This window comes from Oscarella lobularis, chromosome 11 (genome assembly GCF_947507565.1).
Source record: "Oscarella lobularis chromosome 11, ooOscLobu1.1, whole genome shotgun sequence".
Classification (NCBI taxonomy): Eukaryota; Metazoa; Porifera; class Homoscleromorpha; order Homosclerophorida; family Oscarellidae; genus Oscarella; species Oscarella lobularis.
Window position 1 is genome coordinate 2,325,969 of NC_089185.1, and position 20,791 is coordinate 2,346,759.

The 20,791-nt window shown below is 41.8% G+C and overlaps 2 protein-coding genes and 1 long non-coding RNA gene across 11 annotated transcripts; 2 read left to right on the plus strand and 1 right to left on the minus strand.

The window, feature by feature from the left end:
* The first annotated feature begins 1,033 nt into the window (after positions 1-1,033).
* Positions 1,034-9,440, plus strand: LOC136193336 (ankyrin repeat and KH domain-containing protein 1-like). 7 transcript variants are annotated; one of them, XM_065982216.1, is made up of 39 exons: positions 1,034-1,581; positions 1,635-1,733; positions 1,785-1,883; positions 1,938-2,036; positions 2,089-2,181; positions 2,249-2,347; positions 2,409-2,507; positions 2,557-2,658; positions 2,714-2,812; positions 2,868-2,963; positions 3,020-3,049; positions 3,101-3,199; positions 3,254-3,355; positions 3,413-3,514; positions 3,570-3,671; positions 3,720-3,821; positions 3,878-3,976; positions 4,028-4,129; positions 4,194-4,298; positions 4,351-4,449; positions 4,502-4,612; positions 4,659-4,754; positions 4,812-4,895; positions 4,951-5,049; positions 5,101-5,199; positions 5,264-5,353; positions 5,416-5,508; positions 5,565-5,654; positions 5,712-5,810; positions 5,888-6,013; positions 6,076-6,186; positions 6,341-6,403; positions 6,473-7,099; positions 7,154-7,287; positions 7,333-7,432; positions 7,490-7,621; positions 7,676-8,752; positions 8,810-8,888; positions 8,946-9,440. In XM_065982216.1, the coding sequence occupies exons 1-39, from the start codon at positions 1,441-1,443 to the stop codon at positions 9,239-9,241; spliced, it is 5,574 nt and encodes a 1,857-aa protein (XP_065838288.1). In that variant the 5' UTR covers positions 1,034-1,440; the 3' UTR covers positions 9,242-9,440. The 7 variants fall into 7 exon arrangements, with proteins under 7 accessions (XP_065838288.1, XP_065838290.1, XP_065838289.1 ...); XM_065982218.1 differs by having other exon boundaries at positions 4,665-4,754; XM_065982217.1 differs by having other exon boundaries at positions 4,502-4,609.
* Positions 9,441-9,482: 42 nt separating this feature from the next.
* LOC136193060 (ankyrin repeat and KH domain-containing protein 1-like) lies at positions 9,483-20,747 on the plus strand. Its single transcript, XM_065981849.1, has 39 exons — positions 9,483-9,635; positions 9,690-9,788; positions 9,838-9,936; positions 9,987-10,085; positions 10,136-10,234; positions 10,303-10,401; positions 10,464-10,562; positions 10,621-10,722; positions 10,773-10,871; positions 10,928-11,020; positions 14,162-14,209; positions 14,256-14,354; positions 14,413-14,514; positions 14,573-14,674; positions 14,727-14,828; positions 14,876-14,977; positions 15,038-15,136; positions 15,193-15,297; positions 15,365-15,469; positions 15,524-15,622; positions 15,675-15,782; positions 15,832-15,921; positions 15,973-16,056; positions 16,123-16,221; positions 16,267-16,359; positions 16,411-16,503; positions 16,563-16,655; positions 16,708-16,797; positions 16,852-16,950; positions 17,168-17,293; positions 17,345-17,461; positions 17,644-17,709; positions 17,762-18,388; positions 18,439-18,572; positions 18,624-18,741; positions 18,794-18,925; positions 18,975-20,051; positions 20,107-20,182; positions 20,244-20,747. Exons 1-39 carry the CDS (start codon positions 9,483-9,485, stop codon positions 20,537-20,539), a joined length of 5,622 nt encoding a protein of 1,873 aa, XP_065837921.1. The 3' UTR covers positions 20,540-20,747.
* On the minus strand, positions 11,066-12,481 carry LOC136193338 (uncharacterized). Of its 3 annotated transcripts, none has more exons than XR_010671315.1 (4): positions 11,826-12,481; positions 11,574-11,775; positions 11,434-11,515; positions 11,066-11,376 (listed from the first exon to the last, which is right to left on the minus strand). It is a non-coding gene; the product is annotated as an uncharacterized lncRNA (long non-coding RNA). The 3 variants fall into 3 exon arrangements; XR_010671314.1 differs by having other exon boundaries at positions 11,066-11,248; positions 11,308-11,376; positions 11,574-12,468; XR_010671313.1 differs by having other exon boundaries at positions 11,574-12,469.
* Positions 20,748-20,791: the final 44 nt, after the last annotated feature.

The following is a 20,791-nucleotide window of genomic DNA, read 5'->3' on the forward strand; positions in this document are numbered from 1 at the left end:
TCACTTCTGTTCCAGCGAGAAAAGGGCGATTTTACCCTTTAGGGGCGTGGTCCGGATATTGGATTTGGCTGACTTCCTGGCGAAGAGAACTCCCTAAACAGAGAAACAACCACAGCAGGGAGTGCGCACATACTCTAAGAGAAGCTTACCGTAAGGGCTAAGAGTGGAAATGGTACCACTGCCGCGGGAGACAACGCCGAATGCACCTCCCACGTATTCGCGACTCTACCCCAACTTCTGCGCATGCACGGCCTTAGCCCCTCCTCCCTAATATCACGGATCTTAGAGGAGATGGATAGGCAACGCGCGCACATTGTGACGTTCAATCCGTGCCTGGGTTACGCCCCCTTGCCCACTTGTGACGTCGCTCAGAAAACACCCCATTCCTCCGAGCGCGAAGGCACTCCAGCCTTTGGAGCAGCTTGAGAAGGTCACTCAATGCCTAAATAATGCTTCCGATAGCCGTTCCTAATAAGCGATGCTTTCCCGAAAAGGATATCGGCCCGTTTCTCCCGAGCATGCGATGAACCAGACTTTGTGCGATTTTCATGACGATTCTACACGTTTACAGAACCCCAAAGTCCATTCACATTGTAGGCTATACACGTGAAAGTGCAACTGTCGTACCCAAGATCATCTGCAATCTCCAATAGTCAAAATCGCGACGATTTTTTAGCACGCTCACTTTCAGCACGTCACAAAATCGTCGCGATTTTGACTATTAGAGATTGCAGATGATCTTGGGTACGACAGTTGCACTTTCACGTGTATAGTCTACAATGTGAATGAACTTTGGGGTTCTGTAAACGTGTAGAATCGTCATAAAAATCGCACAAAGTCTGGTTCATCGCGTGCTGGGGAGAAACGGGCCGATATCCCTTTCGGGAAAGCATCGCTTATTAGGAACAGCTATCGGAAGCGTTACTTAGGCATTGAGTAACCTTCTCAAGCTGCTCCAAAGGCTGGAGTGCCTTCGCGCTCGGAGGAATGGGGTGTTTTCTGAGCGACGTCACAAGTGGGCAAGGGGGCGTAACCCAGGCACGGATTGAACGTCACAATGTACTGCAACGTGCGCGCGTTGCCTATCCATCTCCTCTAAGATCCGTGCTAATATCCTCTATTGGTAGAGACGCGAGCATGCGCAAACAGAAAATTTATTATTGGCTCCCTGCTCCCATTCATTGATGCTTGATCATGCGCGTTTGAAAGTCCGCCCTGCCGCCAAGAGCAGGGTTAGGTCGAAGGAAGCGCCATGAACAAAATTAATTGTTTCACCGTCTTAAAAGCGAAAAAAAAGACTTCAATAATAATTTCTTTGTGCCACAACATTCTACTTCTGATCCGGATGAGCAAGCGTGAATTTCTTCTACTTGCAAAGACGTCATTGTGTTTGTCATGTGATCGGTCATCAACCAATAGGCTGCAAGTGTTGTTTACGCTATGAGTGAAACTTCAGCTCTCTCCGGGCCTGCCGTCCTATTTCAAGCCGTTCGAAGTGGCAATTTGATCGAAGTGAGGCGCTTGATCGAGGACCAAGGAGTTGCCGTTTCCAGCGAAGGGCCTTTGGACGAGACAGACGATGTTTGGTCTCATACACGCATTTTCTGCCAGTGCTCGCGATATTATGTGCGTAGATCGACGCTTCTGCGCTTCATTTGGCGTGCCGGCTTAAGGATGAAGAGATCGCCTCTCTTCTGCTCGATTTGGGAACTGACATTGAATCCTACGACGAAGTACAGTACATGTAGGAGAGATTATAGCATAATGGCTAGCAGTGATTACAGAGGGGAAGTACGCCCTTGCTCTACGCTTGCGAACTCGGACTACTTTCAATTGTGAAGAAGCTCGTTGAGGCAAAATGCAACGTTCTTTTGAGAAATAGTGTACTTTCTTCTAGTATAGTTGATTGACTAATTGCATATATAGTTTTTCTTCAGGATTACATGACTGCTCTTCACTATGGCTGCAAAGCAGGAAATGTTGAAATTTGTTCTCTTCTTCTTCACAACGGAGCATTGCTTGAAGCATATGACAGGGTTTGTAAATCGATAAATAGACTTTTGAGTGACTTCAACTTTATCTTTATAGTTTGAGAAAACACCGTTGCATTATGCATGCGAAGTGAACAACGTAGACGTCGTCAAACTGCTGGTTGAGCGTGGTGCTGATATTGAAGCCAATGTAAGATACCAATTATTGATTGCATTGTACTGTGATAAAATCTGTAAAACAGTTTTTGTTTTCATAGTGCGACATGACTCCTTTCTTGATTTCTTGTAATGCTGGAAATATTGAAATTATGAAGTATTTAAGTGAGAAGGGATGCAACATGTCAGCAGAAACTACGGTAAAGTGTACATAGATTTTTTTTTAAATTTCAGTAACTGGTGCTTTTTGTTATTGTGCAGGCGGGAGCAGGCGCTTTGATTCTTGCATGTTTTCGAGCTAGGACAGAGGCAATGGATTGGCTCGTCTCTGCAGGATTCAGTTATTGTGATACTGGAAAGGTATTTGTATTTTGTGGCATAGAGGCGATGCATTGTTTGAGTTTTTTAGTTGGGCTACACGTGTCTTCACACTGCATGTCTAGGTGGTCATTTGGATTTAGCAGTTACGCTTTCAAATGAGCACGGTCTAGACTTGCAACAAATGGCAGAGGTAGAGAAAGAATCTTTTCAATTAAAATATTGTTTTTAAATTGGTTATCAAAAAGGACGGAATGACACCGCTCTTGTGCGCTGTAGTGAGTGACAATTATGAAATTGTAAAATGGCTGCAGGAGAAAGGCAGCGATGTGTGGGTCAGAAATAAGGTTTTTAGATACATTGAAAAAGAAGCAAGAAGTTAATAGGCTTTCGTAATTGCAGTTTGGAAATGGTGCTCTTCATTTGGCTCTCGACCACTCGAACGAAAACGTTTTTGGTGACCTTATGGTTTACTTTTCCTCTGAAGAACCAACAATGGTAAGCGTGAATGAAAGCGTCACTCCTGTTTTTAATAATGTCTTATTCACCTCCAGAATGACTTTCGGTTGGAAACAATCAACGAGGTAATTTAGCAAGTTCTCTATGAAGTGAGATCTACTGTTTCTTTAATTAAGAACGGAGAGACTCTTTTTCTTCTCGCCTGCAAAGTAGGTCTGCTGCGTTCGGTCAAATTTCTCTATCAGCTAGGCGCTGATTTTCTGGCGAAAGATAAGGTATATAATGCATTTTAATTTCTAGTAGCGTTTGTTTGTATTGAAAATGTATAGCATGGAAAATCGGGTCTTCATCTGTGTTGTGAAAATGGGCACACGCCTATAGCGGAGTACCTAATAAACGAGCTAGATTTGGATCCTGAAGAAACGGATTATGTACCCTTGCAGTTGCGTAATGAACTAACGCTTATTTAACATTGATTTTACCTGTAGATGAACGAAACGTCTTTGATGAAGGCGTGTGGAGGTGCTCACCTCATTACAGCCGAAATGCTAATGAAGACGCGGAAATGGGATTTGAATATGAAAAATGAGGTCGATCATTAAGTAATCTTTTTGAGCTTTTACACTAATAATGAACGTTTTGAAGAAAGGAGAGAGCGCTTTGCACTTGGCTTGCAGGCATTTTTTCGGCACTAAAGTGGCGCGATATTTAATCAATTGCGGAATCAATGTGGACGAGGCGGATTCTGTGAGGATTTCTCTTTGTCAGGTCTTGTATCCTAATGTGATTTGTTAGAGAGGATTCACTCCGATGATGAATGCTTGTGCCGCTGGACAATTGTCAATAGTTCGCATATTTGTTGAATTGGATTTGCTTTCTGTGAATGAGAAGACTTTGGTACGTTTGTACGTTATGCTTTCAGTATGATTTTTTATGGAGAAATGCTTTAACAGGATCGTCAAAGTCCGCTTCATTTAGCTTGCGAATATGGGCGCCATGGCGTCGCGCAATTTTTGATTGATAGTAATGCGCTTCTTAATGTGCAAGACGGTGTAGGTCATTGATGATATAAGATCACTACTAGAGGAAATGTGAACTGTTAGTTGAACTCCACTCCTTTGTCATATGCGTGCCGAAGTGGGCTTCTTCTCGTTGCAAAGCGTCTTGTAGAAAAGGGTTTTGGTTTAAGCCTATACCGCGTAGAGGTGGGAAGCTATAGATTTACTACTTTATGTATAAAATTGGGAATTGCCTTGCATTTTTGTGCAGGATTGCCTGGAGGGAATTTTGAAACGTTCTCCGTTCTCTAAAGGCGGATATGTTAACATCCTACAATTTCTTAATCAATGCAATTATTTTCAAAATGAAACCCTCGTAATGGACCGTTATTTATTTAGAAAAGTGTGACCTATTATCTTTCTATTAGTTTCGAACTTGTCTTCGGCTAGCAAGTGAGTTCGGATGTCTTTCTCACGTCAAGTTTTGTGTCTCTTTGAACCCTTCTCTTGCTTCCGCAACGTTGATGGTATGCTTTGAAGGCTAAATCTTCTAAATAAATTGCATGTGTGTTATTTTAGTTCGACGATCAAACAGCTTTGACTAATGCTTGCAAGAACAAGCACACCAGCGTGGCAGACTTTCTTATTGGTGTCATGAGCGATGATTTCTCAAAGAATCGCCATGAAGTTGTTAGCTATTTTAGCGTTTAAGTTTAGTTAATTAATTCATTTTAAGTTAAAGGGCCCTAAGGTAGCTCTCGCTTACGCCTATGAAAATGGAATGTTATCCACCATAGGGCTACTCGAATCTAGAGGATTTTCTCTAGATGAGGTTAGCTGCGTTGCTTAGTTAATATTATATAACCAGAATGTATTGAGGTTTGAATAGGATGCTTTGGTAATGGCAGCCTGCAAAGGCGGATTGGTGTCAGTTGTAAAGCGTGCTGCCGAAAAAAATCGAAGTGTTGTTGAGGTATAAAGTTTAGTTGGGGATTGGGAAAGGCTGTAGTTTCTTTTCCGTTTTGTAGAAGGATCTTTGGAAATATTTTACAGAGGCTTGTGCTAACAAAAGGGCCGAGGTAGCAATTTTTCTCATAATCGAATTCGATGACCAGTTACTTGTTGAAGTACTGTACTTAAAATCAAAATCTTGATAATAATTCCAATCTTCGTATTAGAACGGAAGAAAAGCTTTGCTTGTTGCATGTGAAAATGGTTGTCTTCGGGTCGTCAATCGTCTCATCAAACGCGGCTGTTCACTTAATAATAAGAGAAGTGTAAATGCGCGTAAAATCATTTTGTGCTTGCTTGCTTGCTGATCATTTTTGCGCGATCCATCAGGATGAAGCTAACTTGCTACTGCTAGCTTGCAGAAATAGTCATGCAAATGTTGTTCACCTGCTTTTGGATGCTGGAGCAATCGTAGATAAGGTAATCTTGAATATATTGTATCTCGAAATTGACTGACTGTCTGTATAATGAATTTTAAAAAGACTGAATTACTGAAGACTGCTTGTGAACAAGATTTGTTGTCAGTTGTTGCTCGTCTTCGTGATCGCAGGTGTTCCCTTGCGAAGAAAACATCTGTAAAAAGCAGTTCAGTTTTGACTATGTGAGTAATTTAAATTTCTTCTACGTGCAGCAAGGATATCTCCTTCATCTGGCCGGAGGGAAAGACGTTGCTCAATTCTTAGTTAGTAATCAACCCTTCATGTTAAATGCATTAGATTCGGTAGGCTTGGCATTTGTAGAAGTTGTGCTTGTGGTCATCATCACTTTTGTTCGTTAGAATGGAAATACTCCGTTAATGACTGCATGTCAAAAAAATAAACTGGAAGTAGCTTCTCATCTGATTCAAAGGCGTTGTTCAGTTAATCAGAAAAATAAGGTTCGAATAGTATCGAACTGAATGGAACACCCTGAAGTTTGAAAATAATTCTCGTTTGTCTATATTTTTTCCAACAGAATGACGACACCCCATTTTCTGAATTCTTGGCGTATTGTTGGCTGTGCGACGTCTTAGAACATGACGCCCAGATTTTGCTAATGCAATTCATTTCATCAGGTGTTCAAATCTCTTCTTCCTCGAGGGTATTTTGTCTAATACAATTTGAAAGTAGTAAATTAGGTTAATTAATTGAGTTCCTTTGCAGTTTTCAAAAGTAAATGTACTTCATGTGGTAGCAGCAAAATTATTTGATGATTCTGAGAAAGTTTGCACTTTGTGCCTTGAAAAAGGCGCTGATCCGAGTAGTTTCAATGAGGCAAGGCATTTTACTAGTGTCCCAGAGTCACGTCTACTTATAACCACAATCAAAATGTAGCATGACGTAGTTGAATACTAATTATATAGTGGATGTATTGTCTGTTAAAATTAGGCTGGCTATAGTTTACGTACTTACTGTTTGTTATTGGCAGGATGGTAAGCTTCCTTACGAATGTGCAACAGGAAGCGTTCGATTAATTTTGAGAGAAGCTTGGGTAAATACACATCTTTATACTCCAATCATAAGATTTAGGCGGTGCTAATTATTCTCTCGCTTTATATAGCAACGGTGTCAGTATTCAAGATTGGAAGACGGGGGCACAAAGAAGCCTTCTAAAATCAAAGTTTGTCTAATCGGCGCGGCCGGTGCTGGCAAGACAACTCTCATGCAGTCGTTGCGCCGAAAACGTATTGAAGCAGAACTCGTTTCAGTCAGCGAAGTGCACGTTGACGAATCGTCGGATCCCAACTTACGGACAGCTGGTATTGACATTATACAGGCAACGATTGATGAAGTTGGCGAATTGGTGTTTTGCGATTTCGCTGGTCAGCCAAACTTCCACAAAACGCACAGTTTGTTTTTTTCAGGGTCGACTACTGTTTACCTCCTCGTCGTCAATCTGGAGAAATCGGAACAGGAACTTTTCTCGTCTTCACTTTATTGGCTTTCTCTCACCAAGTGCAGCATCGGATCGTCTAATAATAGTTGCGTTGTACTAATCGGCAGCAGAGGCGACAAAGTTGACGGGCGTGGGATGTTGAGGCGGCTAAAAACGTCCCTAATGTCGAAATTTGAGAAATATTTTGAATTTTCTTCTGAGAACTTTATTTTGGACTGTCGTCGCTCGTCATCGCCAGATATGCACAGTTTGCGCAAGCTCATTTATAGGCTGAAGACTATAATAATTGAGGTTTGATTAAATAGAATAATTTATATTCGCAAGCGACGCATCTCTTGGATTTAGAAAGCTCCTGCTACATTTAGCATTGTTGACAAAGTTCAGTCAAGTTTGTTGCCGCAACTGAGAGATATAAGCAAAAAGTCTTCACCATTGGAAGCTTTTCGAGATAGCGAAATACATCTTCCGAAATTTGTTACGTATGTCGTTAGTCTTTTGCAAAGAAAATCCTAAGGGTTTTTTAGGGTCAACAGCGAGGACGAGGATGCTTCTTTTTTAGAGACGGTGCTTTACTTGGGGGAGTACGACGATGCACGGATCGAATTTCCCTTACTTGAAAAACAGGTTTTGGAGCTGCCTTCAAGAAAATATTATATAGGATTAGCGGGTATCTCTTTATAGCTCAAAGTCGTTCATTGTCGTCATTTTGTTTCAAAATTCTTTTTCACTCTTCTAATTCAGTCAAATATTGGTGAAGGTCTGCAAAAGGAAGTAGTTGGCCAGTTTATTAAGTTTCTTCATGGAATTGGAGAGGTAACATAGAATGCTTGGAATGAATATAAAGGAACCGCTCAATTTGAATCGTAGATCATTGAATTTGGTGAAAACATCATATTAGATCCATCGTGGCTTTGTCACAGTGTCATCGGTCCTATCATGTCACCAGACACTTTTCCTGTTCGTCTGGAAGGAATCGACGACGGAGAAGTAGACGCTGAGAGAGTCGAGAATGCTATTCGTCAATTCAACAAAAATCAGAGCTTCTTCTCAATCGAAGAACTAATGCAACTGCTTTGCAGCTTGGAAATTTGCTACCCCGTTTCAAACGAAGAAAACGTCTATCGATTTCCCGCGCTCATCGACGAATGGCGTCGAGACGAGTTTTGGAAGGCAGACGAAAACATGGTTGTATACGTCGGACGTCGTCTCAAATGCCAATATGAAACCGATATCATCGTTCCTGGAACCATCCCATTTCTTCAGACACGATCGGTCGTTCGTCTCGATTCTTCGCCGCTTATCTGGAAAGACGGCATGATTTTGGAGAAGCGAATAGACGAAATCACAATTGAAGGACTTGTTGAAATGGACGAGGCAGCGAAGGCAATCGATGTTGTCGCTCGTGGCCCCGTCGATTCGGAAGCAGAGTGCTTCGACTTCGTCAACAAGATGCTGAATATGGTTCAGAAAGTGTTGGACGATAGGAGTCCGGGCACGATCATCGACCACAAATTTTGCTTGAGTACGTCAGCGCTGAAAAAGTTGATAGTGAACCCACCAGCGCATAAACGATTCCTGATTGAAAAAGCAAAATCGGATGACTCACCAGTGTCTACGAAAGTGAAGACTGAAAAGTATACAGACACTCTTCGAGAATTATTGGTAGTGCCCACTAATCACTACTGTATGCTACAAAGAAAGGTCAAATCCGGCCTCCAGAAGACTCTCAATAAGGAAAGCGCTCATGTACTTGGTGAAGAATTGGGGCTGATGGCATCAGAAGTCATAGCTTGTCGGGATTCCTACAGCGTTCTCCGCTTGTGGGACAAACGTCGCAGTGCATTGGTTTCCGATCTAGTTTGTTGTTTGCGCAAGCACGGGTTGCTTGCATCGTTGCATATTCTGTATTCTGATTCACCCTCCGTTCGGCTTTCGGATGATGAGGTCTAGAATGTATACGATGACGTTTGTTTACATTCCTAATATTCATTCTTCTTGTAGGCTCTAGCAGCAGAGAGAGCTTTCATAACGGGTTGTTCAAAAGGCAAACATGATGACGTTCAAGAAAATCAGGAAATAGGTATAGTTCTTAGATGATACGTTCTGCATACTCTAATTGTCGTCTGCCTGGCTCTAGAAAACCAGGTTGTTGAAGATGGACACATTGATGTTCTCAAATACGAAGTTATTGGGAACGCCGAAGTTTTACATGATTTTGCGAGGCACCTTCTTGGCTGGAGTTTCAACAGAGTGGACCAATTTCTGAACGATATTATTGGGAGCACTACTTCGACAAAATTCTTTCGCGTAGTGAAAAAGTGGACCGACGACAAAGGTGTAAATGCAACCGTTCAAGAACTTCTGAAAGCGTTTGAAAAAATTGGCAAGGAAGGAGATGCTCGAAGGGTGCTATCCAAATTGACACATAAGTAAATAATAAAGGGGGTTGGGAAGTAAGGTAAGCTTAGAGCTCTGGTCTGAGAAAATCAAGGGATTGCGTGCACTGCAGCAAGCCTGGAATAATGTCTATCTGTCTAAGCTAACGGCACTACCAGTCGAAAAATTAAACTAAAAAGTTCTTTCACATTTATATGAACATAAACACGCGGTTTTCATTTATCGATGCAAACGACGTCATCGTTTTGTCATGTGATGTTTACGCTGCGCTCCCGCTATGGGTGAGTCTTCAGCTCTCTGCGGACCTCTCTCCGGACCCGCCGTCCTCTTTCAAGCGATACGAAGTGGGAATTTGATCGAAGTGAAGCGCTTGGTCGAGGACCAAGGAGTGGCCGTTTCCAGCGAAGGGCCTTTGGCCAAGACAGCCGATGTTGGTCTCGTACACGCATTTTTTTCGCCAGTGTTCGAGATATCATACACGTAGATCGAAGTTTCTGCGCTTCACTTGGCTTGCTGGCTTAAGGAGGAAGAGATCGCCTCTTTTCTGCTCGATTTGGGAGCTGATATTGAATCCTACGACGAGGTACACGTGGGAATATAAATGGATTTAGCAATTAGAACAGTGATGCTAGAGGGGAAGTACGCCTTTGCTCTATGCTTGCAAACTCGGTCTACTTTCAATTGTGAAGAAGCTTGTTGACAAAAAATGCAACGTTCTTTTGAGAAATATCGTAGTTTCTTGTACAGTTGATTGACTAAATACGTACATGGTTTTCTCTAGGAATATATGACCGCTCTTCATTATGGCTGCAAAGAAGGAAATGTTGAAATTTGCTCTCTTCTTCTCAAAAACGGAGCATTGCTTGAAGCATATGACAGAGTTTGTAATCGTTAACTTGACTGGCGCTTGACTTCAATTAATCTTTATAGTTTGAAAAAACGCCGTTGCATTATGCATGCGAAGTGAACAACGTAGACGTCGTCAAATTGCTAGTAGAGCGTGGTGCTGACATTGAAGCCAAAGATTGCGTAAGATGTCTCTATTGATCGCATTGTACTCTTTTGAAGTCAATTATAACACTTGTTTGTTTTTATAGGACAATAGAACTCCTTTCTTGATTTCGTGCCAGGCTGGAAATATTGAACTTATGAAGTATTTATGTAAGAAGGGATGTGACATGTCAGCAGTGACTTCGGTACAGAATGGAGTGATTTCTTTTGAATTTGCAATAGCTGGTGTTCTTATTAAATAATGCAGGCAGGAGCAGGCGCTTTGCATATCGCATGTTCTGGAGATAGAAGAGAGGCAATGGATTGGCTTGTCTCTGCAGGATTTAGTTATCGTGATACCGGAACAGTATTGACTACAGTATACTTCTGGGACAGAGGCGACGCGATAATCGTTTGACTTGTAGTTGGGTATCACGACTCTTCACACAGCGTGTGAAGGCGGTCATTTGGATTTAGCAATGATGCTTGCAAATGAGCACGGTCTTGACTTGCAACAAATGACAGAGGTAAAGAAAATATTTGCTGTTTTTATTTAATTAAACCGTTTATCAAACAGAGCGGGATGACGCCGTTCTTGTGCGCTGTATCGAGCGGCAATTATAAACTAGTGAAATGGCTGCAGGAAAAGGGCAGCGATGTTTGGGTCAGAAATAAGGTCTTTAGTTAAATTCGAAGAAGCGAGTATAGTTAATGTGTTTTGGGGATTTGCAGTTTGCCAATGGCGCTCTTCATTTGGCTCTCAACCACTCGAATGAAAATGTTTTCGCTCAGCTTTTTCTTCACTTTTGCGAAATAGGATCTATGGCGAGTGTGAATGGTAGCTTTCATATCAACCCCGTTGATAATTTTTGTCTCGGTACCTGAGTACCGAGACATAGTTTTTGGTATGTAAAAATTTTGTTCGTTGCGTACCGGAAAAGTGGTCGGTGGTACGCTGTCGCGATTGCGTCCGTCAGGTGTCCGATACATTGTAGTTGTGCACCTGGGTATTTGTTAGGGTCCTTGTCTTTTAGTTTCGGAGAAATTTGGGTCCTTTCGTGAAACAGAATGTGACGTCACAGAGTTTGGAATGCTCGTTTGCATCTAATTACCAGGCTTCTTGATGTGGAGGGTGGATACGTTTCCGCCTTCCCAGAGAAGTTTGGAATGCTCGTTTGCATCTAATTACCGGGCTCCTGGTCATGTTTTAGGTACACCCGTTGTAACAATGCGTTTACCTTTCGGTTTTTTCAAGGACGTGCCGATGTGCGTTTGCGGCGTTCGGTTTGTTGTTCCGGAGCTTGGGCAAAGTGATGAAAACTGACATAAGAAATATGTAAGGGATATGTGCCCGTGTCTGTGGGGCTTGGTTAGGTACTGATCGCTCTTCATTATTTAATTCTATGCGCGAGGAACCTGGGAGATGGCGTTGTGTCCGTCGCTGCAGCAGTTGAAGCGACGCTAAGGAGCTCAGCATTGTGACTCGCTGAAATGAGCGATGTGAATGAGATGCGTCTAGACGTGGTAGGGAGGCGTGACGGTATCAATTTTCCATTTCTCGTGGGAACGTGGCGAGTCGCCTAAATGCTCACCATGGTACCAGTCAAAATAAGCGAAGCGCCCTCTCTACCGTAGTCAAAATACCACGCGCCTCATTTGCCGCTCATTCAGAGTCAGCTAGTCACGCTTGCTGTACTGCTCATCATAGCTTCTGCTGCTGCAGAAATGAACGCGCCGGCTTCGCCGCCCATGATAGAATTTTTGAGCAACCTGAAGTACCTAACCAAGCCCTCGACAGACACAAATATCTCTGCCATATACATTCTTTCAGTTGCCGCCACTTCGCCCATGCCCTAGGAAGAAACCCAATGCCGCAAACGATAAGCGCATATATCGGCACAGAAAAGAACTGAAAGGTATAGTTCCAAACTTCTGTGACATTTTCGAAAAAAGCGAGCCCTGCCCTAACACAATCACCGAGGACACAACAACGCCATGCACGGCTTCCGGCTCCTAGCTGTCGCTCGCAACTGTTAGCCCGAGCGCAAAAGCTAGCGAAAGAGCTAGGGCAGTGCTAGCGACAGGTTGACAAACGGAGTTTAGTGGGGTCCCAGGACCCTGAAGGGATCGAGTCGATCAAGGGGAACGCTTAGCTTAGGTGTGAAAGTTGGAGGGCAGGCGGCGACCACTGCTGGACCCGAATTTTTCCAGCATTTCGGTTTTTATCACCGGCGACGTCGATTTGTTTGTTTCGGCGGCAGTTCAGGCTAAACGCTAAGGAGAAGAGTAGTGTACCTGAGCTGTGAATGAGGTGCGGTAGGGAGGCGGTAGGGAGGCGTGGATAGACGGGTACGGTGAGGGGAGTGTTCTCAGTCTCACAGAAATGAGGCGGCGCGTGCCGTCTGCTTCTCGTAGACATTGTCCTCGCAGACGGCGATTACGATTACACCAGATCGGACGACCACTACCGCCGCCTAAACACTCACCACAGTACCAGTCTAAATCGTCAAGACGATTTTTTAAAATCGTCAAGGCAAAAATCTTCATGACGATTTCGATTTTTATTTATGACGATTTTTGCCTTAACAATTTTTAAAAATCGTTATGATTAAAAATCGTAATGACGATTTTTGCCTGGACGATTTTGAAAATCGTCATGACGATTTTTACCTTGACAATTTTAAAAAACAGTCATGACGATTTTACCTTGACGATTTTTGCCTTGACGATTTTTAAAAATCGTCATGATTAAAAATTGTCTTGACAATTTTTGCCTTGACGATTTTTCCAAAATCGCCATGACGATTTTTACCTTGACGATTTTTGCCTTGACGATTTTTAAAAATTGTCATGAAGATTTTTTCTTTGACGATTTTTTACGATTTTTTAAAAATCGTCATGACAATTTTTGCCTTGACGATTTTTGCCTTGACGATTTTTGCCTTGACGATTTTAAAAAATCGTCATGACGATTTTTACCTCTACGATTTTTAAAAATTGTTATGATGATTTTTTCTTTGACGATTTTTGCCTTGGCGATTTTTGCCTTGACGATTTTTCCTTAATGATTTTTAAAAATCGTCATGACAATTTTTAAAAATCGTCAAGGCAAAAATCGTCAAGGTGAAAATCGTCATGACGATTTTTAAAAATCGTCATGACGTTTTCAAAAATCGTCAAAGAAAAAATCATCATCACAATTTTTAAAAATTGTCAAGGGAAAAATCGTCAAGGGAAAAATCGTCAAGGGAAAAATCGTCAGGACGATTTTTAGAAATTGTCAAGGCAAAAATCGTCATGACGATTTTTAATAATGACGATTTTTAAAAATCCTCAAGGCAAAAATGGTCAAGGTAAAAATCGTCATGACTGTTTTTAAAAATTGTCAAGGTAAAAATCGTCATGACGATTTTTCGAAATCGTCTAGGCAAAAATCGTCATGACGATTTTTATCATGGCGATTTTTAAAAATCCTCAAGGCAAAAATCGTCAAGACGATTTTTAAAAATCGTCAAGGCAAAAATCGTCAAGGCAAAAATATTTCTGCTTACGCATGCGCACTGTAATTCTTTCAACACCACTTTTGCTCGCATCCATGAATTTTCGGGGTTTTCCGCCTGCTGCCTGTCCGCCAACCTTTTTATAACCCCGCCCTTCGGAAACAAACGGGTATCCCTTTGAGGGGGCCCACTAAAACTCCTGCGTAAAAAACCCACAACATACGGTCTTGGGTTTGTAGCAGTAAAATAAAATGTAAAGGCGTGATCAATCTGTATGATTGAGGAAGAGAAGAATACTTGATCATCGATGATAATATTCATCATCATCACCATCAAGTACTGTACCCTTCTCTTTTTTTCCTTCACGTTGCACTCTGCTTTATATTTTACTGTTACACCTGCAATTTCATGCAAGACAAACCGAGACATTTTTCCAAACTAAAACTTGTTTTTCCAATACCGACAGAAACCATCTGCAGAAACAAATGACTTTGGATTGGAATCCGTTAACGATGTAAATTTGCGAGTTTGTATGAAATGAAATTCATTCTTTCCTTTAGAACGGAGAGACCCTTTTTCTTGTCGCCTGCAAGAAAGGACTTCTGTGTTTGGTCGAACTCCTCCGGGATGTAGGCGCTAATTTCCTAGCAAAAGATAAGGTTTATAACGCATTGTGAGTTCGAGTAGCGTTCGTTTTTGTATTGTACGCGTATCTAGTTCGGAAAATCGGGTCTTCATCTCTGCTGCGAGACTGGGCGCGCGAAAACAGCAGAGTACCTAATAAACGAGCTTCATTTGGATCCCGAAGAGACTGATGATGTACACATACACATCCATGCAGTTGCGTAATCTTCTATCATCCAACCTTTATCCCTAGATGAACGAAACGTCTTTGATGAAAGCATGTCAAAGTGCTAGCCTGATAACAACAAAAATGCTAATGAAGATGCGGAAATGGGATTTATCTATGAAAAATAAGGTTTGTTATTGTTATTCTCAGCTTCGTGCATTTAACTGTGAAAGTTTTATAGGAAGGGAAGAGCGCTCTGCATTTGGCTTGTAGGAATCTTTTTGGCACTAGAGTCGCGCGATATTTAATCGATCGTGGAATCAATGTGAACGACGCAGATGATGTGAGAAATTCTCTCATTTAGTAGCCTGTTTTTATTTCATTTGTTAGCGTGGAGTAACTCCGATCATGCATGCTTGTACCACTGGACAATTGTCAATAGTTCGTATGATTGCCAAAAAGGATTTGCTTTCTTTGAATCAGAAGACTAGGGTCAGTTCATAACATTATATATTCAGGGCAGCTTTTTAAATGTTTTATCACGTCGTGTAGAGTCTCCTAAGTTTGCTACACTTAGCTTGCAAATTTGGGCGCCATAGCGTCGCGCAGTTTCTAATTGACAGTAAGGCTGCGCTGCATGAGCGAGACGAGGTATGTTGTTGATGACATTCGATTGCAGTAAAGCATTATGAGGTGTTTTATAAAAGCTTTCCTGCACTCCTCTTTCTTATGCGTGCAAAAGCGGACTCCTCGTTGTCGCCAATCGTCTTTTAGGAATCGTTGTTTCTGTGGACTATTATGACCTTTTGCAGGTGGAACGCCATTCCACTACTGCGCCAGATTTTTGATATGCTCTGGTAATCTTGAATTTTTTTGCAGGAGTGCTTGAGAGACGCTCCGACGCATATTCCTTGCTCTAAAGGCGGATACGTTAACATCGCAAACGTTCTTTATTATTATAACTTTAGTAACGATGAAAAATATGTAAATGCTTTTTTCATACTGATTAGACAGATTGGACTCAAAGTTTTCTATTAGTTTCGAACTTGTCTAATGCTGGCAAGTGAGTGCGGATATCTTTCTGTCGTCAAATATTTGGTCTTTCTCAACTCCTCCCTTGCCTTCGCAAAATCAAGTGTACGATTGGTAGATGCACTGCCCTAAATATAAAGTCCATGTGTTTTTTTAGTTTGATGATGAAACTGCTTTGCAGCGTGCTTGCGAATACGGGCACACAAGCGTGGCAGACTTTTTGATTAGTACCATCTGCGGTGATCTCTCCGCAGATAGCCTTGAAGTTTCTACGTATTTTACCAGTTCATTTGTGTGGTAATCAATTTTTTAAGGACATGAAAACTTCTCTTGTTTTCGCCTATGAAAGCGGAATGTTATCAATTGTACGGCAACTCGAATCGAAGGGATGTTCTCTAGATGAAGTAAACCTTGTGATTTAGTCTAGCGGTAGAATACATTGAGTTTTTGACTAGGATGCCTTGTTAATGGCAGCCTGCAAAGGCGGAGTGATATCCGCTGTAAAGCATGCTGTGGAACGAAATCGAAGTGTAGTTCAGGTAAGATTTTTATTTGGCAAGTATCTACGGAGGTTTTATAGATGACATCTTCTCTACATTTCGTAGCAGGATGTGTGGAAATGTTTTAAAGAAGCTTGTACAAACAAAAGGGCCAATGTCGCAGTTTTTCTCTTGAATGAATTCTGTGATGAGTTACTTGCTGAGGTACGTAATTATGATCGAAACTTTTGATTTAAATATTTGTATTAGAACGGGAGGAACGCTTTGTTAGTTGCGTGTGAAATGGGTTGTCTTGGGGTTGTCAATCAGCTCATTGGCCGTTTACCTAATAATGATGCGATTGTAAATGCTGGAAGTTGTTTGGTGTTTACTCTCTGATTTTTTTGTAATCAGGAGGATAAAGCCAATTTTTTACTGCTAGCTTGCAGAAATGATCATGCGAATGTTGTTCATTTTCTTCTGGATGCCGGAGCCACCGCGGATGAAGTAAACTATAACATATGTATTATCTGTTTGCTCATAATGCAATGGTCTTTTTCTAAAAGACCGAGCTATTGAAGACCGCTTGTGAACATAATTTATTGTCAGTTGTTTCTCGTCTTTACGACCGGGGGTGTTCTCTTGCGGAGAAAACACCAGTAAGAAGCAGTGCTGTTCTGACATGTATAGTTCTAAATTTTGACCGTGCAGCAAGGATATCTACTTCATCTGGCAGGAGGAAATGACGTAGCTAAATTCCTAATTAAAAAGGAGCCTTTTATGTTGAATGCATTAGATTCAGTAGGTTTAGAATTTGAAATAAAAGGATGCTTGTTCACGGCTTTTGTTTTTTAGAATGGCAATACTCCGTTGATGACAGCGTGTCAAAAGAATAACGTTGAAGTAGCTTCTTATCTGATTAGAAAGGATTGCTCAGTTAACCAGAAAAATAAGGTATGTCTAGGACTGGTACTGTGTACCTATTTCACTGGGCACATGTGTTTATGCATCGTTCTGCTACGGGTTATGTCATGCATAGTTTCGCTTTAAATAGCAACTTTGAGTTGACAGAATTTTAGGCGAGAAGAAGTGTTCATATTTACAATGTTACACATTCACTGAACATTTAGATCTTGTGCAAAACACTAAAAGCTCTTTGTTTTTTTGACAGAGTGACGAATCTCCATTTTTGGAATTCTTGGAGCACTGTTGGGCCGACGGCATGTTGGAATATGAAGCCAAGCGTTTGCTTATGCTATTCATTTCAAAAGGCGCTGATGTCTCCTCTTCCACGAGGGTATTCTAAGTGAAAGAAATAGCGTTCCTTAATTAAATAAATTTTTGGCAGATCTCAAAGGTGAATGTACTTCATTTGATAGCAAAAAAGATATATCAATTTCATGATGATGAAAATTTTTGCCGATCTTGCCTGGGTAAAGGTGCTGATCCGAGTAGTCGCAATAAGGCAAGTGATATTTTAGTACCTGAGAGTTAGGCAGAATTTCTCACTAATGTTTGCATGCCTGTATTAATTAAACGTGCTGCTGTTGACGTTTTATTACTACTGCTGCTTATCTGCACAGACTGATTAAATTTAGTGGTCTCTAATTAAAACGGCTTTCTTTTATTTGTGTTCACTATTTACAGGAAACTAAGCTTCCATACGAATGTGCAGCAGACAGAAACGTTAGGATAATTTTGAAAGAGGCTTGGGTATGTATGCTATAAATCCTCGAACCTTGTGATTGTTTTTCACTCTCTTTAGCAAAGAAGTCAGTATTCAAGATTGGAAGACGAGGGAAGAAGGAAGCCTTCTAAGATCAAAGTTAGTCTAATCGGCGCGGCCGGTGCTGGCAAGACAACTCTCATAAATTCGCTGCGTCGAAAACGTATTGAAGCAGAGCTCACTCTTGTCAGTGAAGTGCACGTTGACGAATCGTCTGATGCGAGCTTACGGACGGCTGGTATTGACATTATACAGGCAACGATTGATGAAGTTGGTGAAGTGGTGTTTTGCGATTTTGCCGGGCAACCGAACTTCCATAAAACGCACAGTCTATTTTTCTCGGAATCGACTACTGTTTACCTTCTCGTTGTCAATCTGGAGAAGTCAGAGCAGGAACTTTTTTCGTCGTCAATGTATTGGCTTTCTCTCACCAAGTGCAGCATCGGATCGTCTAAAAATAATTGCGTTGTGCTAATCGGCAGCAGAGGCGACAAAGTTGACGGTCGTGGGATGTTGAGACGGCTGAAAACGTCCCTAAAATCGAAATTTGAGAAGTATTTTGAATTTCCTTCTGAGAACTTTATTATGGACTGTCGTCACTCGTCAACGGCAGTTATGCACAATTTGCGCCAGCATATTTTAAGGCTGAAGACGGAAATCATTGAGGTTTGAGGATAAAGAATAATGAAACTTACTAAACAACAGGATTTTTGTAGAAAGCTCCTGCTATTTTCACCATTGTTGACAAAGTTCAGTCAAGTTTGTTGCCGCAACTAAGGGCTATTAGTAAAGAGCCATCTCCATTGAAAGCTCTTCGAGATAGCAACATACATCTTCCAAAATTCGTTAGGTATGTCATCATTTGTTCGTTTGCAATGAACGTGTATAGAAGGATTTATAGGGTGAACAGCGAAGACGGCTGTTTCTTAGAGGAGGTACCACGGATCTTGGCAAGATTTTTTGCGGCGTTCAATATGGACTCGGAAGAAGAAGAGCTTCCTGTACAAGATAAAGAACAGGTTTTATAGGTGTCTGAAAGCCTTGAAGGATCAACTTGCATCTTTTTTTTAGCTCAAGGCCGTTCATTGTCGTCAGTTTGTTTCAAAATTCTTTTTCAGCCTCCTCATTGAGTCAAACGTTTACGAAGGTCTGCAAGAGGAAGTACTTGACCAGTTTTACAAGTACCTTCATGGAATTGGAGAGGTGTTGTACGTAGAATACATTTAGATTTACTTCTCACTTTGAATCGTAGATTATTGAATTCGGTGATAACATCATATTGGATCCTTCATGGCTCTGTCACAATGTAATCGGTCCGATCATGTCACCAAACACTTTTCCTGTTCGCTTGGAGGGAGTCGATGACGGAGTGGTGACGGCTGAGAGAGTAGAGCATGCTATTCGTCAATTCAACGATAATCAGAGCTTCTTCTCAATCGAAGTACTAATGCTATTGCTTTGCAGTTTGGAAATCTGCTATCCAGTTCCCAACGAAGAAAGCGTGTATCGATTTCCCGCTCTCATAGTCGAACGGCGTCGAGACGAGTTTTGGAAGGCAGACGAAGAGATGATCGTATACGTAGGCCGTCGTCTCGAGTGCCAAGATGAAACCGATATCATCGTTCCTGGAACCATTCCTTTTCTTCAGACACGATCGGTCGTTCGTCTTGATCATTCGCCGCTTATTTGGAAAGACGGAATGACTTTGGAGAAGCGAATAGACGAAATCACAATTCAAGGACTTGTCGAACTGGACGAGGCAGCAAAGGCAATCGACGTTGTCGCTCGTGGTCCCATCGATTCGGAAGCAGAATGCTTTGCCTTTCTCAACGAGATGCTGAACATGGTTCAGGAAGTGTTGGACGATAGGAGTCCGGGCACGATCACCGGCCACAACTTTTGCCTGAGTACGTCGGCGCTAAAAAAGTTTGTGAAGCACCCACCAGCGCACAACCAGTTCCTGATTGAAAAGGCCAAATCGAATGACTCGCCAGTCTCTACGAAAGTGAAAACGGAGAAATATACTGACACTCTTCGAGAGTTATTGATAGTGCCAACTAATCACTACTGCATGCTACCAGGAAAAGTCAAAGCCGGCCTCCAGAAGACTTTAAGTAAGGAAAACGCTAATGTACTCGGTAAAGAATTGGGGCTGAAGGCGTCAGAAGTCATAGCTTGTGGGGATTTTTGCAGCGTTCTCCGCTTGTGGGACAAGCGTCGCGGTGCTCTGATTTCTGATCTAGTTTGTTGCTTGCGTAAGCACAGCCTGCTGGCTGCGTTGCATATTCTACATTCTGATGCACCCTCCGTTCAGCTTTCAGATGATGAGGTCTTGACTGCATGACGTCGTTTTACATTCCTAATACTCTTTTTTTTTGTTTTAGGCTATACAAGCAGAAAAGGCTTTCATTTCCGGTTGTTCAGGAGGCAAAGATGACGTTCAAGAAGAGAACGTTTTAGGTATGCAGTGCTTAGCTGATATAGGTTCTGCAAACCCTAATTGGTGTGTGCCCAACTCTAGAAAACCAGGTTGTTGAAGATCGGCACATTGATTTCCTCAAATATGAAGTGATTGGGAACAACGAAGTTTTACATGATTTTGCCAGGCACCTTCTTGGCTGGAGTGTCAACAGAGTGGACCAATTTCTGAACGATATGATCGGGAGTACTACGTCGACAAAATTCTTTCGCGTAGTGAAGAATTGGACCGACGACAAAGGAGTAAATGCAACCGTTCAAGAACTTCTGAAAGCGTTTGAAAAAATTGGGAAAGAAGGAGAAGCTCGAAGGGTTCTATCTCGATTTAGACATAAGTAAATAATAATGGAGGTTGGGAAGTAAGCCAAGCTACAGCACAAGCTAGCGCTCTGGGAAAAATCAAGGGATTGCGTGCAGGCCTCGAGTGAAAGCAGGAATCATGTACCAGCTAACGGCACTAGTCTACCAGTCGAAAATTAAAACTAAAAAGTTTTTTCACATTTATTAGCACATAAGCACGCGGTTTTAATTTATCCATGCAACTGACGTCATTGATTTGTCATGTGATCGGATGTCAACCAATAGGCTGCA